The sequence below is a fragment of the Schistocerca serialis genome, chromosome 4, assembly GCF_023864345.2.
Source record: "Schistocerca serialis cubense isolate TAMUIC-IGC-003099 chromosome 4, iqSchSeri2.2, whole genome shotgun sequence".
In the NCBI taxonomy this organism is placed as follows: Eukaryota; Metazoa; Arthropoda; class Insecta; order Orthoptera; family Acrididae; genus Schistocerca; species Schistocerca serialis.
Window position 1 is genome coordinate 106,696,401 of NC_064641.1, and position 13,745 is coordinate 106,710,145.

The 13,745-nt window shown below is 38.6% G+C and overlaps 1 protein-coding gene across 1 annotated transcript in view; it reads left to right on the forward strand.

Annotated features, from left to right (window-relative positions):
* The window catches only part of LOC126474295 (sodium/potassium/calcium exchanger 5-like), a 180,500-nt gene that overhangs the window by 72,427 nt on the left and 94,328 nt on the right, over positions 1–13,745 (forward strand). The window contains exons 5-6 of the mRNA XM_050101760.1: positions 7,304–7,474; positions 8,382–8,569. Coding sequence (XP_049957717.1) covers positions 7,304–7,474; positions 8,382–8,569 — 359 coding nt within the window. The remainder of the gene's footprint in view (positions 1–7,303; positions 7,475–8,381; positions 8,570–13,745) is intronic.

The window sequence follows — 13,745 nt, forward strand, 5'->3', positions numbered from 1 at the left end:
AAACTCAGAACTGACTAAAACAAATGAAATATACAAAACTTATTACATTACCATACACCATTAACAACACATAATGATAGAACATTACATATTAAATTTTATAGTAAGTCTTCAACACTTTACTGAAACTGGAAAACCATTCATCACTCTCATTACTAATGTCTTTTTCATCTAAAACTGTTGGCTTTAGTGACAGGAAAAATCCATTGTGGACAGGAGGTATGTAATTTAGGAGCGACAGGACGTCAGCAACTTTCTTCTTTTCAATAAGCCTTGGCCCATTGTATTTAAGTCGAAGCGTAGGAACTGGTCCTTGCCTTGCACGTTTCTTGAATTTTATTTCATGCCAAATGTCATGACAAAATGTCTCACTGGTGAATAAAGATGATGGATATTCGGAAGTCACCTTCCACCTTCATACTTTCCTTAGGTTGACATCTCGACAATCAACTGTCTTCTTTCTGAAGACAAACCCTTCTTTAGAGTGTCGTATTTGATAGAAATCCTCTCTTTTCATATTATATACAAGCAATGGATTCTTCTTAGCTGAGTTCTTGATGATCTCACACCACTGATCTGGACTGTACACATCTTGTACTTGTCGGCAAACGTAATTTTTAATTGTACTTCAGGAACATAATGGTATGCACATGCACTTACCATTATGTTCGTGAAGCATACTAAAGACAGTGTACTCACAAAATAATGTACTTCTGAGTCATCTGAATCATTAGGAATGTATTCTGGATCCCTCACAAAGATATTAGTATCATTGGAAGTATATTCCTCGTCTTCTGCCATGTTCACTGTTGCCATAATCTCGGAGATGTTTTTACTTGCCGCCATTCTCTCTGTCACTTACCATTATGTTTCCGCAACAGACGGACAGTGGCACTTACCATTAAGCTCCTCCCTGACATCTGTTGAGTGAATTTGGAACTACTAGTAAGTTTACTGCATTGTGCATCACACAGGTGGTGTCATTAGCCATCTACCGCAAAATACACGGCAATGGCGCTTACCATTGTGTTCCCCCGAGCAGCTCATATAAAACCTGTTTTTATATGTTTGTTCTTTTGCTGCCACTTGGTGAGTAGATTTATTTATCTATCCAGTTACATTAAACTACTGAATATGATTCACATGCAGCAATAGTGACACACAATCAAAGGACTTGCACTCGAGAGACAAAAAATGTATTAAACTGTTATGTAGTATTTTAATCAGTTTGAAGATAAAGTTTTTCAAGAGATCTGCAACCATTGTACAACTCTGTTCTGATCATCAACATTTTTGATTAGTCAGTCACCATACATTACGCATTTTAGATCAGCTCCATCACCAGACCTAAAGTGAAAACAACAGCAAAGAGTGAAAATGTAACTTAATCCACATTGTGACACAATAGAAACAGCACAAGACTTTTTAGCATGTTTTCTGTTTGTTATATCTGACTTCAAAACTCATTAATTGCTGCTGTTTTTGCCACAGTCTAATGATGGGACTCACCAGAAATGCATAATGCATGAGGATTGATTAATAAACAATTTTTGTATTCCTAATAAAAAAGGTTACCAGTAGCATTGTAACTTATATTATTGCCTCTCAACATTGATATAATATAACTTGCATTTGAGATTTCTGTGCAATTTAATGAAAACTGTGCCACATATTTTTCCTACTTTAGATGCTAATTATTATAAATTTCGTATCATTTCTTATTTCATATCTTGGTTTCTTTTTTAAAAATGGACCAGATTGCTTGTGCTCAATTCATGGATAAGTGAGTGTTTACCAAGCCTACTGCAACACAAATGAGATGCCCTACATCTCATGTGGCAGCTTGAGAAGCTACCAGAAGCTCTAGTTCAGCAAAGCCATCTTTGATGGCTGGGAGAGTGTTTTGCTAATAAAGTCCTTCACCACACTGATGTGAACTAATATCTTAGCCAGAGGATTAAACAGCAGTCAATCAACAACACATGATCTATGAAGCATAGTATCACAGTTCTTAACTTCACTTTATCCTTTACAAAATGATCATGGGAAAGCCAGTGACTATGCGTATAAGGTTCTCTCTCATAAACAAAATGAGTTTCTAATATCAGTAATTCCTCTGGTGAGTCACCCCTTCGAGTGAAGGGGTGACTCTGTCTCTGGCATGTTCACAAAACTGTGGTGGTTTTATCAAACCCACACGTAAATGTTGTGCTGATTAATGTTCCCACATGCGTGGAAGTTTTCTTCATCAGAAAAACCAACATTTCCGTGGAAAATTTGTGGTGAACCTGCAAGTCATTTTCCTTCAATACTTTGACAATTTGAAATCTGTATGCATGCAAGAAAATCTGTTTAAGCAACACCGTGTGTACTATTTGCTGGTAGATGTTTTGCTCTTGTGGTTCTTGGTGAAATGACTTTGATGGACTTCTTTGGAACTTGTCTCTTATCTCCATTATCATTTCTTCAGATGTGCATTTTCTGCCAGAACCTGACTGCCTGTTTACATTATTTGTGTCTAGGAACTTGTCATAACAAGCCTTAATCTTCTTAGTGTCACATGGCTTCCTTTCAATTTACAGTGAAAATTTCTTAGTGTCAGATGGCTTCGTTTCAATTTACAGTGAAAATTTCTTTGGACAGCAATGACTGATTGCATTTCTTCTCACCATACCAGACATTTGGCTCTCTTGTGAGGTGTAATCATTTATGGTAATTATTCAGCACCTAAAAAAAAAGAAAAGTAAGGCAAAAGGAATAGTTCAGAAAAAAAGTTACAGAAAACTTTTTGAGTTGCTTTGCATGATACTACAAACCAAAGTACCTGTGTTTCATAGTTCATTTTCTTTCTTTTTTTTAATTGCATTTGGAAATCAGGGAGTTTCATGTGGACCATTATGCTAATGATCTGCCCACAGTGGACAATAAAGAGATACTTAACTTTGCAGATGACAACAATTGTTAACTGGGGACCCAATGATAATGATCTGATTTCTACCTTGACTAGAAGCATTACTTCCAAAATAATTGCCTTAGTAAAACAGGTCTAATAGACTTTTAATTACACCACAAACCTGATGGAGTGCAATGGAATGTTGTGTCTGATGATGACACAGAAATAAAATTGAATGATAAAACTGCCTTCCTTGTGGTAATGTTAGACAGGTGTCTCTCCTGTGAACATCACAACCGTTCCTTTGTGCCAAAAATTAATTACATCAATTTAAGCAATGAGACCATCATCACAAGCAAGTTCTGAACTGTAAGCAAGTCAGTAATTCATCCTTCAAAGCATGCAATAAGGATTCTGTGCAAGCTTAGTTACAATGACTAACACTGCCATCACTAAGTGCTTACAAAATTATTCAACTAAAAATACTTCCTAACTCCTTGGGATCAAATTTTATAACAAACTTCCAAAAAAATTTAAAAGCTCATGTGGAAGTTGCTTTGAAATGGCTCTTTAGGAGTTTCTTGCCAATAAATGTTTTTATAGTATTAATGATTTCATTTCAGAGTAGTAAAATACTTCCATTTGTACCAGTAGTATTTATAGTACCAGTTATCATGGTCTTTAGAGTTTTTTATTGTTTGTAATTGTCCCATAAATGAAAGGAATCATAAAATATGTCCACAATCAAAATGAATACTGTATTTCTTTATGGAGAATAAATAAATAAATATATTCATGGACAACTGTATTAGAGGAACTTAACCAATATATGATTTTGTTCATATGTGTAGTTCAGCAACTAAAGAATATTTCAACAAAGATAAGTCATTCAAAAGCTGCACTTGTTTTAGTGAGCCAAATAAATATGTTCTTGTGCAGCTGGCAACAACATTTTTATCTTTTTTGACTTATCTAGTAGGTAGGCAGCACCAAATTTCACCCTAATAATGCCTGCCACATATCTTGACATGGTTTCAACCACACAGCAATAGCACTGAAGAGCCATCTTGACTTCTGATGTGCAGCTGCCATCCACAAGTCAAACATTGATTGGAAATGGATTCAAGGACTGCATATTTCGTTCAGTGGTGCCCCATATGTGTTCAAAAGCATGAAGTTAGGTGATTTGGGGAGCAGACAAGCACCCTCACATCTGTCAAAGATTTCTAAAACCATTCTGACACAACTCAGAATTGATGGTCTTGCTCAAGCAGCAGGTTTTCTTTGGAATGATTTTGGCAAAAAAAAACAGATGTGGATGATCTGAACACAGGTTCCCATACTATCTGTCTGTGAGATATGATGCTGGATGTGTCAAGAGCTCCATTTCATTGTGTGGAAATATCCTCCATATGAGAATACCTCCACCAACTACCTGTATGATGCTCATCTCAAGTGTAAATCAAAATGAATAACACCAGTTTCTCTAGGTAGAACACAAGCACCCATTTACAAAATCTTGCTTGCTGTTGTGGTCTTCAGTCCAAAGACTGGTCTGATACACCTCTCCATGCTACTCTAACCTGTGCAAGCTTCTCCATCTCTGAGTAACTACTACATCCTACATCCTTCTGAATCTGATTACTGTATTCATCTCTCGGTCCCCCGCCGGCTGCGGTGGCCAAGCGGTTCTAGGCGCTCCAGTCTGGAACCGCGCGACTGCTGTAGTTGCAGGTTCGAATCCTGCCTCGGGCATGGATGTGTGTGATGTCCTTAGATTAATTAGGTTTAAGTAGTTCTAAGTTCTAGGGGACTGATGACATCAGAAGTTAAGTCCCATAGTGCTCAGAGCCATTTCTTGGTCCCCCTCTTTGATTTTTACCCTCCACACTTCCTCCAGTACTAAACTGGTGATCCGTCGATCTCTCAGAATGTGTCCTATGAACCAATCCCTTCTTTTGGTCAAGTTATACCACAAATTTCTTGTCTCACCAGTTCTATTCAATACTTTCTCATTAGTTATGTGGTCTACCCATCTGATCTTCAACAGTATTCTGTAGCACCACATTTCAAAAGCTTCTATTCTCTTTTGTCTAAACTGTTTATCATCCATGTTTCATTTCCATACATTGCTATACTGCAGACAAATACTTTCAGAAATTACTTTGTAATATTTATATCTATTTTTGATGTTAACAAATTTCTCTTCTTCAGAAAAGCTTTTCTTGTCATTGCCAGTATACATTTTGTACTTCGGCCGTCATCAGTTACTTTGTGCTCAAACAGCAAAATTCATCTACTGCTTTAAGTGTTTCCCTTAGCATCACCTGGTTTAATTAGACTATATTCCATTATCCTTGATTCACTTTTGTTGATGTTCATCTTATATCCACCTTCCAGGGTACTGTCCATACAATTCAACTGCAGTTCCAAGTCCTTTACTGTCTCTGACAATTATAATGTCATCGGCAAACCTGAAAGTTTTTATTTCTTTTCCCTGAACTTTAATTTCTACTCCAAATTTTTCTTTGGTTTCCTTTACTGCTTGTTCAATGTACAGATTGAATAACATCAGGGATAGGCTACAAACCTCTCTCACTCCCTTCTCAATGACTGTTTCCCTTTCATGCCCCTCAGCTCTTATAACTGCCATCTTGTTTCTGTAAAAATTGTAAATAGCCTTTAGCTCCATGTATTTTAGTCCTGCTGTCTTCAGAATTTCAAATTCCAGTCAACTTTGTCAAAAGCTTTCTCTGAGCTATAATGTAGGTTTGCCTTTTCTTAACCTGTCTTCTAAGATGAGTCATAGGGTCAGCATTGCTTTACGTGTTCCTACATTTCTCCAGAATACAAACTAATCTTCCTGAAGGTCAGTTTTTATTAGATTAGATTAGATTAGATTTACTTTCATTCCAATTGATCCGTAGTGAAGAGGTCCTCCAGGATATAGAATATGTCAGAAAAACAATACATGACACATATTTGCAACTCAAACAAATAAGCTAATGTATCATTCCACAGGTCCCAGGTGGCATGGTCGTCACTTTTTAATGAACGCTATATGAAATAATCATTTTACAAATACTAATCCACTGAGTTTAAAATAAAAAAGTTTTTATTTATTTATGAGGTAATAAACGTATAATACAACTACTAAATACTTATTTACAATGAACACATTACTGCACTGAACTGGTGCAGAAGTTAGATTGTACTTACACACACACACACACACACACACACACACACACACACACTTATTTACGAAGGAGTTGACCACCAATAAATCCTTTAGGCTTCTCTTAAACTGAATTTCATTGGTTGTTAAGCTTTTTATGGCTGCTGGCAAGTTATTGAAAATGTGTGTTCCTGAATAATGCTCACCTTTTTGTACAAGACTAAGTGACTTTAAATCCTTGTGAAGATTATTCTTATTTCTAGTATTGATTCTGTGAATTGAGCTGTTGGTTTGAAAAAGTAATATATTTTTAATGATAAATTGCATTAAGGAATAAATATATTGGGAAGCAGTAGTTAGTATCCCTAGTTCCCTAAAAAGGCTTCTGCAGGATGTTCTTGAGTTCACACCACATATAACTCTTACTGCACGTTATCAGTCTCTTCGTTCTTTTGTATAGAATTCATTTTAGTCTTTTGCAACCACGACTTATTAGACCAATAGTTCAATAATTTTCACACCTGTCAGCACCCGTTCTCTTTGGAATTTGGATTATTACATACTTCTTGAAGTCACAGGGTATTTCAACTGTCTCATAAATCTTGCATACCAGATGTATGAATTCTGCCATGGCTGTCTCTCCCTAGGCTATCAGTAGTTCTGACAGAATATTGTCTACTCCTGGGGCCTTTTTTTGACTTAAATATTTCAAAGCTCTCAAATTCTTTTCACAGTATCATATCGTTCCCCATCTCATCTTCTTCTACATCCGCTTCCCTTTCTATAATATAGCCTTCAAGCTTATCTCCCTAGCAGAGATGCTCTATATACTCCTTCCACCTTTCAGCTTTCACTTCTTTGCTTAGGACTGGTTTCCTATCTGAGCTCTTGATATTCATAAAGCTGCTTCTCTTTTCACCAAAGGCCTCTTTAATTTTCTTGTAGATGGTATCTATCTTTCCTCTAATGAAACATGCTTCTAAATTCTTGCCTAAGAAATTGAAATTGTACTTTTCATGTCACATCTGAGATATACTAGGACGTTCAGAACACTGTGAACTTAACATCATAGCAAAAATGAAGTGTATAAAAAGAAAAAGCACCAGTACATCTACTCAAGCAACTTCATGTTATTGGGAAATGTTTCCAGAGCAGGAGAAAACTTGTTCGATCATCTAGTACAATTATCTGTCACCTCTCCTGACACTAATCAGTTTTTCTTTTTTTTTCAGAGAGCTGCATACATTCATCTATTACTGATTTCCCAGCAACAAATCTAACCAGAGAACAACTGCTATCAGGATTTATAGTTCTGTACTTCCTTGGTGCAGTTTATGGGTTCCTACTTGCTGCCTTGGTCTGTGAGATCTACTTTCTCCCCTGTGTTGATGTCATATGCGAAGGTGAGATTGAGAGATAACCATACCAACTGCATATTGAATGTAATGTTTGAATCTTAGCACCTAACTCATTGTTACTTTCTTGACTTTTGTTTCGCCTCCATATTCCTGTGTTTGGAGTGGATTTTTTATCCTTGAACCACTGTCTATCTTTTCCACGTTTCCTCTCTCATATTTACCCTGCTCGGGAAGCAGGAACTGATGTAATTTCTAATTTGTGTTTCTCCTTAAATAATTCAGACTACTGAATAAGGAAATGGTAATTTCATATAAGTGAGGGAAAGTACTCTTAACATTGCACAGTTTTAATAATGAGTGACATGATTCCGCTGGATGTCTAAATGTTTCTAATGATGTTTTCTGTAATTTCAATATGCACAATATGTTAGTTAAGTTTCCCCAAAAGTAATTTATTTTGTTACATCAGACAAACTAATTATAGCATGCTATTTCCCACATGTCCATGCCAGTAGTAGTGGCTAATATTTGCATTGTACATTTCAGATGTCCAAAAAAGGCAGTAACAATGTCCTTAGTAGTCATTCTTATAGTACATTAGAATATTTCCACACAAGGATGTAAATTCCAATGAGTACTAATGTTCACAGTGTTTTTAACTTTTTGAGTCTATAGATTGGTGATACTGATGTGTGAAATCTGTAGTTATGTAAATGTTTAGAATGAAGCTATAGATAAAAACAGCATCTGAGTAGTGTAAGAGGAGAGCAGGTAGCTTTTTTGCAAAGTAGCTGCTTCCCTCCCAATATACACATTCAAAGAAATAGTGCCAATAACTGTCAGAGTGAACAGATTAGCATTAGTCATAATTTGTTCTAAACACACTTTTCAGAAGCTGCCTGCAACAGGTATCAATATATAATGTTTCACTTTTTGCCACTGTTGCTGCTAGTGCTGAACCTGACACCAGATGTGGCAGGCGCAACATTCATGGCGTTTGCAACATCAGCCCCCGAATTGGCCATGACTGCTATTGGAGTATTTATCACAGAAAGTGACATAGGTTTGGGTGCTGTAGTGGGATCATCAGTCTTCAATATTCTGGGCATAGCAGCATTCACTGGCCTTGCTGCCAGAGAGGTAAGAAACACTGCTCAGTAAAATGTTAGTGTACGATGGATTTACCACTATGACATGCACTTCTTTGCTCAATTACATATCTGGTGCTTAAGAGCAAATAGAATAAAAATTATACATGGCAAGAACCTCATTCATTCACTATAAAACAAAATACTGCTGTTAGGTTGAATATAATGGGGATGTGTGTAAATTTGACATTGCCAATAAATTGCGCAAAACTTCAGTTGACACCAAGTAACAGCACACTTTCTAATTGTTTTAAGCTGTCAATTTTTTTACAGAGAAAAATCTGGTGCTATCATTAGCTTTAAGTTCTAAGACCATATGTAAACCAGAAATCTTTTGGAGCAAATGGTATAGTAATATGTTTTGCATAGTTATTAAAAAATATTTAAAGATCCCTTATGATATATTGTCTGATGTGACTTTCAATGACCAATGGATACTCTAAAATAAATGCATATCTGTTGTTTGGTAAACCTTAAACAAAAAGTTTGAACTTAAGTAGACTCATCACTGGAGCTCCAGAGAGGGGATGTTTGTATGTCATTGGCAGCGGTGTAAGCATTCATGGCACCACCTTCATACCACAGTGCTGGCTGTAGGAAATGCAGCAGCTTGACTGGGGATGTGCATATTTTAAAGAGTGGCTGGTTGGATGGCAGTCAATATCACAAAGGGGAAGGAAGAGGGGTTTTTAGTGGATGAAATATGAATGACTTGCTGACAGCCACAAACACACACACAAAAGCACAACAGACTCTCTCTCTCTCTCTCTCTCTCTCTCTCTCTCTCTCTCTCTCTCTCTCTCTCTCTCTCCACAACTAGATTCTGGATCTTGCAGGAAGTATTTCCACATATATCATATATTTTTAGAAATTTTGTCTACTGTAGGTTGGCCAGACATTCTGCCTGCTTATAATTTTACAGAATCTTTCATTTATAAGACAAGATTATGCGTGACCCACAGACTGTCAGTCTAAATAAACATAATCATAATATTTTATGTGTTGATCGAACAATCCACTGTCTTCCATTAGCTACCCTTAATAACAGCAGATTATGTACACCAGCACAGTTAGCTTCTTACCAAACTGTAAAAGAGACATTTCTCACATATTGTTCTGAACACTGCAAGAACTTCACATAAATTCGATGATGGAGTGGGTTTTTCACATTCTTACCAAACATCTTACTTCATTCTTTAATAAGGTGAAGCTGTCATCAACCAAAAGGTAGAGTTTGAAAACCAAAGTGGTTTATTAGACATAGTTGTATTGGAGGTGGTACACACTGTTTTCCTCTTACCTCTGAAGAGACTTACCCAGCCAGTTATGAGTGGACCTACAGCTTAGCACAGACTCCAAACCACAGTAAAACCTAGCATGTCCCACATTAACAAACATTACCAGAGGTGAAGAAAATGATAAGTCATAGATGAAAATCCTTGGACTATTGGGGATGGAACCTGTGACCTTTGGATTGATAGCCTAGCAGTTCACCACTGAGCCACTGAAATGCACTTTTCAACAATGGATGCCAGTAATCAAATAAAGTGGTACATATGTGATAACTGTCCACTGAGAATGTACGGAAAGGGTAATATATTAAATTCATTCATGCTAAGATAGTGAAATGATAATGGGAATGACCTGTCATGATAAGATCAAAAGACAAATAAATCAAAACTAGTTCTCCTTGAAAGAAAAAGGAGACAAACTGAAATACCACTGTTTGAAAATTCCTAGTTACATGAAAAGCAGACTTTTAGAATTGCTGCCAATGGACGTAGATATGGATGCATATGAGCACATGTGGATATAACAGCAGGATAATAATAAACACTGTCATGGAGGGGACATGCAAAGCATGACACTGGCAGAGCTACTGGCTCAGGTGTTTCCCTGTCAGCAGTGATACACCTGGACCAATAGTTCTTACACTGATTTAACTGTCTCAGACCTGGCCTTTCAACCTGTGCCATGTTCTGTTTCTGCATGCTACCAACAGTCACTCATGCTGGTCATTTTTGTATTTATCTCTGAGCTTGCCTCTACACAGTGTTGGAACACTCTGCTCCCCTGTAGATTGATCCACATACTGAGGATATAAAAGTGGTAGTGAACAATGTTCTCATGCATGTGATGCTTTCCATGTCATAGTATTAAATTGTGGCCATCATAGACCCAGCATATTTGTAATGGTGGCAGGAGCAATTGCACTTCCAGGAGCAGCAACAAAAGCTTCAGTGGTGGCACATGCAAGAACTGCTCAAACAGAATGTGGAACTGCTCTGTGCTCTCACTGTCCTGATAGCAGGCCAGGCACCAGCAGAGAAGCTTTCTCCTCTGCCATCCCTGATACCATTCATAGGCTTTGACAAGTCTGTGGAAAGATGGGAGAATTACCTGCACTGGTTCTTGCTACACTGTCAGGTAATGTGTACCGTCAGTCCGGTTGATAACACTGCCTTGTTATTGCCCAACAGTGCAGAATTGTGTGGAATTTGAAAACCTTTAAGGATTCTGAGAAATTTAAATTTGATAAACTTTGTCAGCTGCTCATACAGTATTTTGATCATCAAACCTCTGTGGTAGTACTGCAGTTACTGTTCAACCAGCACCAGAAGCACTCCAGGGAGTTATATGTGGCATGGATCACTAACATGCGAGGTCTCTTGTGCAAGTGTCAATTTGAGTGTCCTCAACAGGTGACTTCATATGTGGCCTCACTAATTAGAGATGTGATTGTTCAGTTAACACCCGACCCAAATGTTCAAACTAGGGCATTTTTATGGTCCGATCATTCTTTAGTTGAAGTTGCTAAAATTGTGAAATCACATGAACTGCAATGGATGTACATGCCAACAACTGGCAGGTGGCAAATTTAGACCTGCATGGTAAGTGGCCTCTCATGACCTGTGGGGTGAGGGATGAACAGAGTGATTTTGCCTTCCATAAGCCACTATGTGCTGGCACCTCTGATGATTTGAACACAGTGACACCAACAGCACTCCATCTTCACGCGCATTGGGCTCAGCTGGTAAGTGTCAGTTGAAGTGTCCTAATTCCCACTCACAACATTTTTTGGGTTCTCTGTGTCACTCTCCTTCCTCTTCTGTTTGCAGACAATGGGGTAGCTGGCTGTCCTACCTCATTTGTCATTTGTTGTGTGTACAACAGGATTGCTACACATGGAAGACACATGTAGGATGTGCTGCAAAATAGGCCATTTGGCAACAGTTTGTGACAGTCAGCAAGCTGCAGGCCATTTTCTGGAGGGATCAATGTGTTCTTTGGGCTTGGAGGTTGTCTCTGACACCTCACAAGTATTGTCCTAGCATATTTGCATTTGTTGGTTGTGAATGTATGACCAGTCAAGTTTCAGGTAGACGTAGGAATGATAGTCTGCCTAATTAACTTAGATACTATGGGCTCTCGGGCTGCCCTGTGTTGCAAGGGCCACTATGTCAAGTTGTGTCTTATAGTAAACACTGTATTACTTTGAGGGAGCAATTCTCTATCTCTATACATTATAAGAAAACATGGAACATCAGCTTGCATTGATAGTAGTGAACTCACTGTTATGCAAAATAGTTATGCAAAATAGTTTCATCTGCTTGACAAGGTCAAGGCCACATTGTAGCATTAGCAGGACCTCGATGTCATTTCACCTATTTCATCAAGTCAGCAGCAGCCCACCCCTTTGATGATGACTCAGAAACCAGAAGGTAGTGCACACTTTTGCCATCATCGTAACCAGCTTCACCAACAGTGCATCAGGTCTATGTGGTCTACTGACTGTCAGTGGGATTTTCAGTCCCTCAAGTAGTGTTTGTGGTCTACTTTCTGTTTAGCTTCCTTTATGCCAGTTATGCCCGGTAACCCATTAACCCTGGATACTGATGTGCCCCAGAATGGTATTGGTGCAGTTACATTCTGTAATAACGCAGATGGCACTGAGCACACCATCCTTTACATACAGAAGATGCTTTCCACATCACAACATAACTATTTGCAGGTGGGACAGGAGGCACTGACAACCATTTTCAGTGATAAAATATTTCCCATTTTCTAATCTGGAGCAAAGTTCATGTTGATCACTGACTACAAGTTGGTTTCTATTCAGACTTCTCTCCAAGCTAGCAGATTGTACTGTTCACTGATAGCAGAGGTTGGCCCTCTTTCTCAGTAATTATGGTTGTGACATTTGTTACAGGTCCACCACACAGCATGCAAATGTAGAAGCTCTGTCACTGTTGGTGGCTGGTACTGATCTAGAGTTCTATCAACGGGAGGTTCTAGTTTTTGTTTTGGATGATGCTTCACAGCAGATGTAGTTGTATTTTCATTTGATAGTGTGAGAGGTCAAAAACGCTGATTCATTTTTCTGGAAAATCATTTCAGCAGTCCAGACAGGATGGCCCGAGCGTGCCCTTTCGAGAGCATCCTCAGTGTGGCATATATTATCTCTGCTGTGATCATCTCAGTGTCTTCCAGGGTGTCCTCATGCTTGCCACAGAGGTGCAAACTCATCAACTGGTCATCTCTGTGTTATTGCATCCTCAAATGTTACAGCTGCTGCATGCATTGCATTTGTGTGTGCCTAGCACAAAGGATTTGTCACGGTATCATGCCTACAAGCTGGCAATCAATCAGAATACTGAACACACGTGCAGGCGTATATGGCCTGCACACAGAATGAGGCTGCACCATCACCTCCGTTTTTTTCCTTGGCCAGTTCTGGAGCACCCTCGGCACAGGGGGCACGTCAACTTTGCGGGCTGCTTTTTGAGTGGCCTGGGTAGCTGGTGGCAGATGTGTTGTCAGATTTCCCACAAGTCACCAAACTGCCTTCCACAATACTGACAGCCACTACTTGCACACTTTCAGTTATTTTTGCTATCGAGTACTCTCTTCAGATCCTCATCTCCAAACACATCAGCAATTCATGTCATGAGAGTTTGAAGATTTTTGCATCTGCATTGATGTCCAGCTGTTGGGTGCAGTGGTGGGCCACAATGGTTTGCATTTGTTTGTAGTGGACATCAGTCAGGAGCAGCTGACCCATTATTCCAATCAGTTGTCCCCACAATCTGTGGGATCCCCACTGCCACTACCTCCGAGCCAGCTGGGCGATGGGATCAGTTGCAGCATCAGCCCAGTGGGCGGCTCAC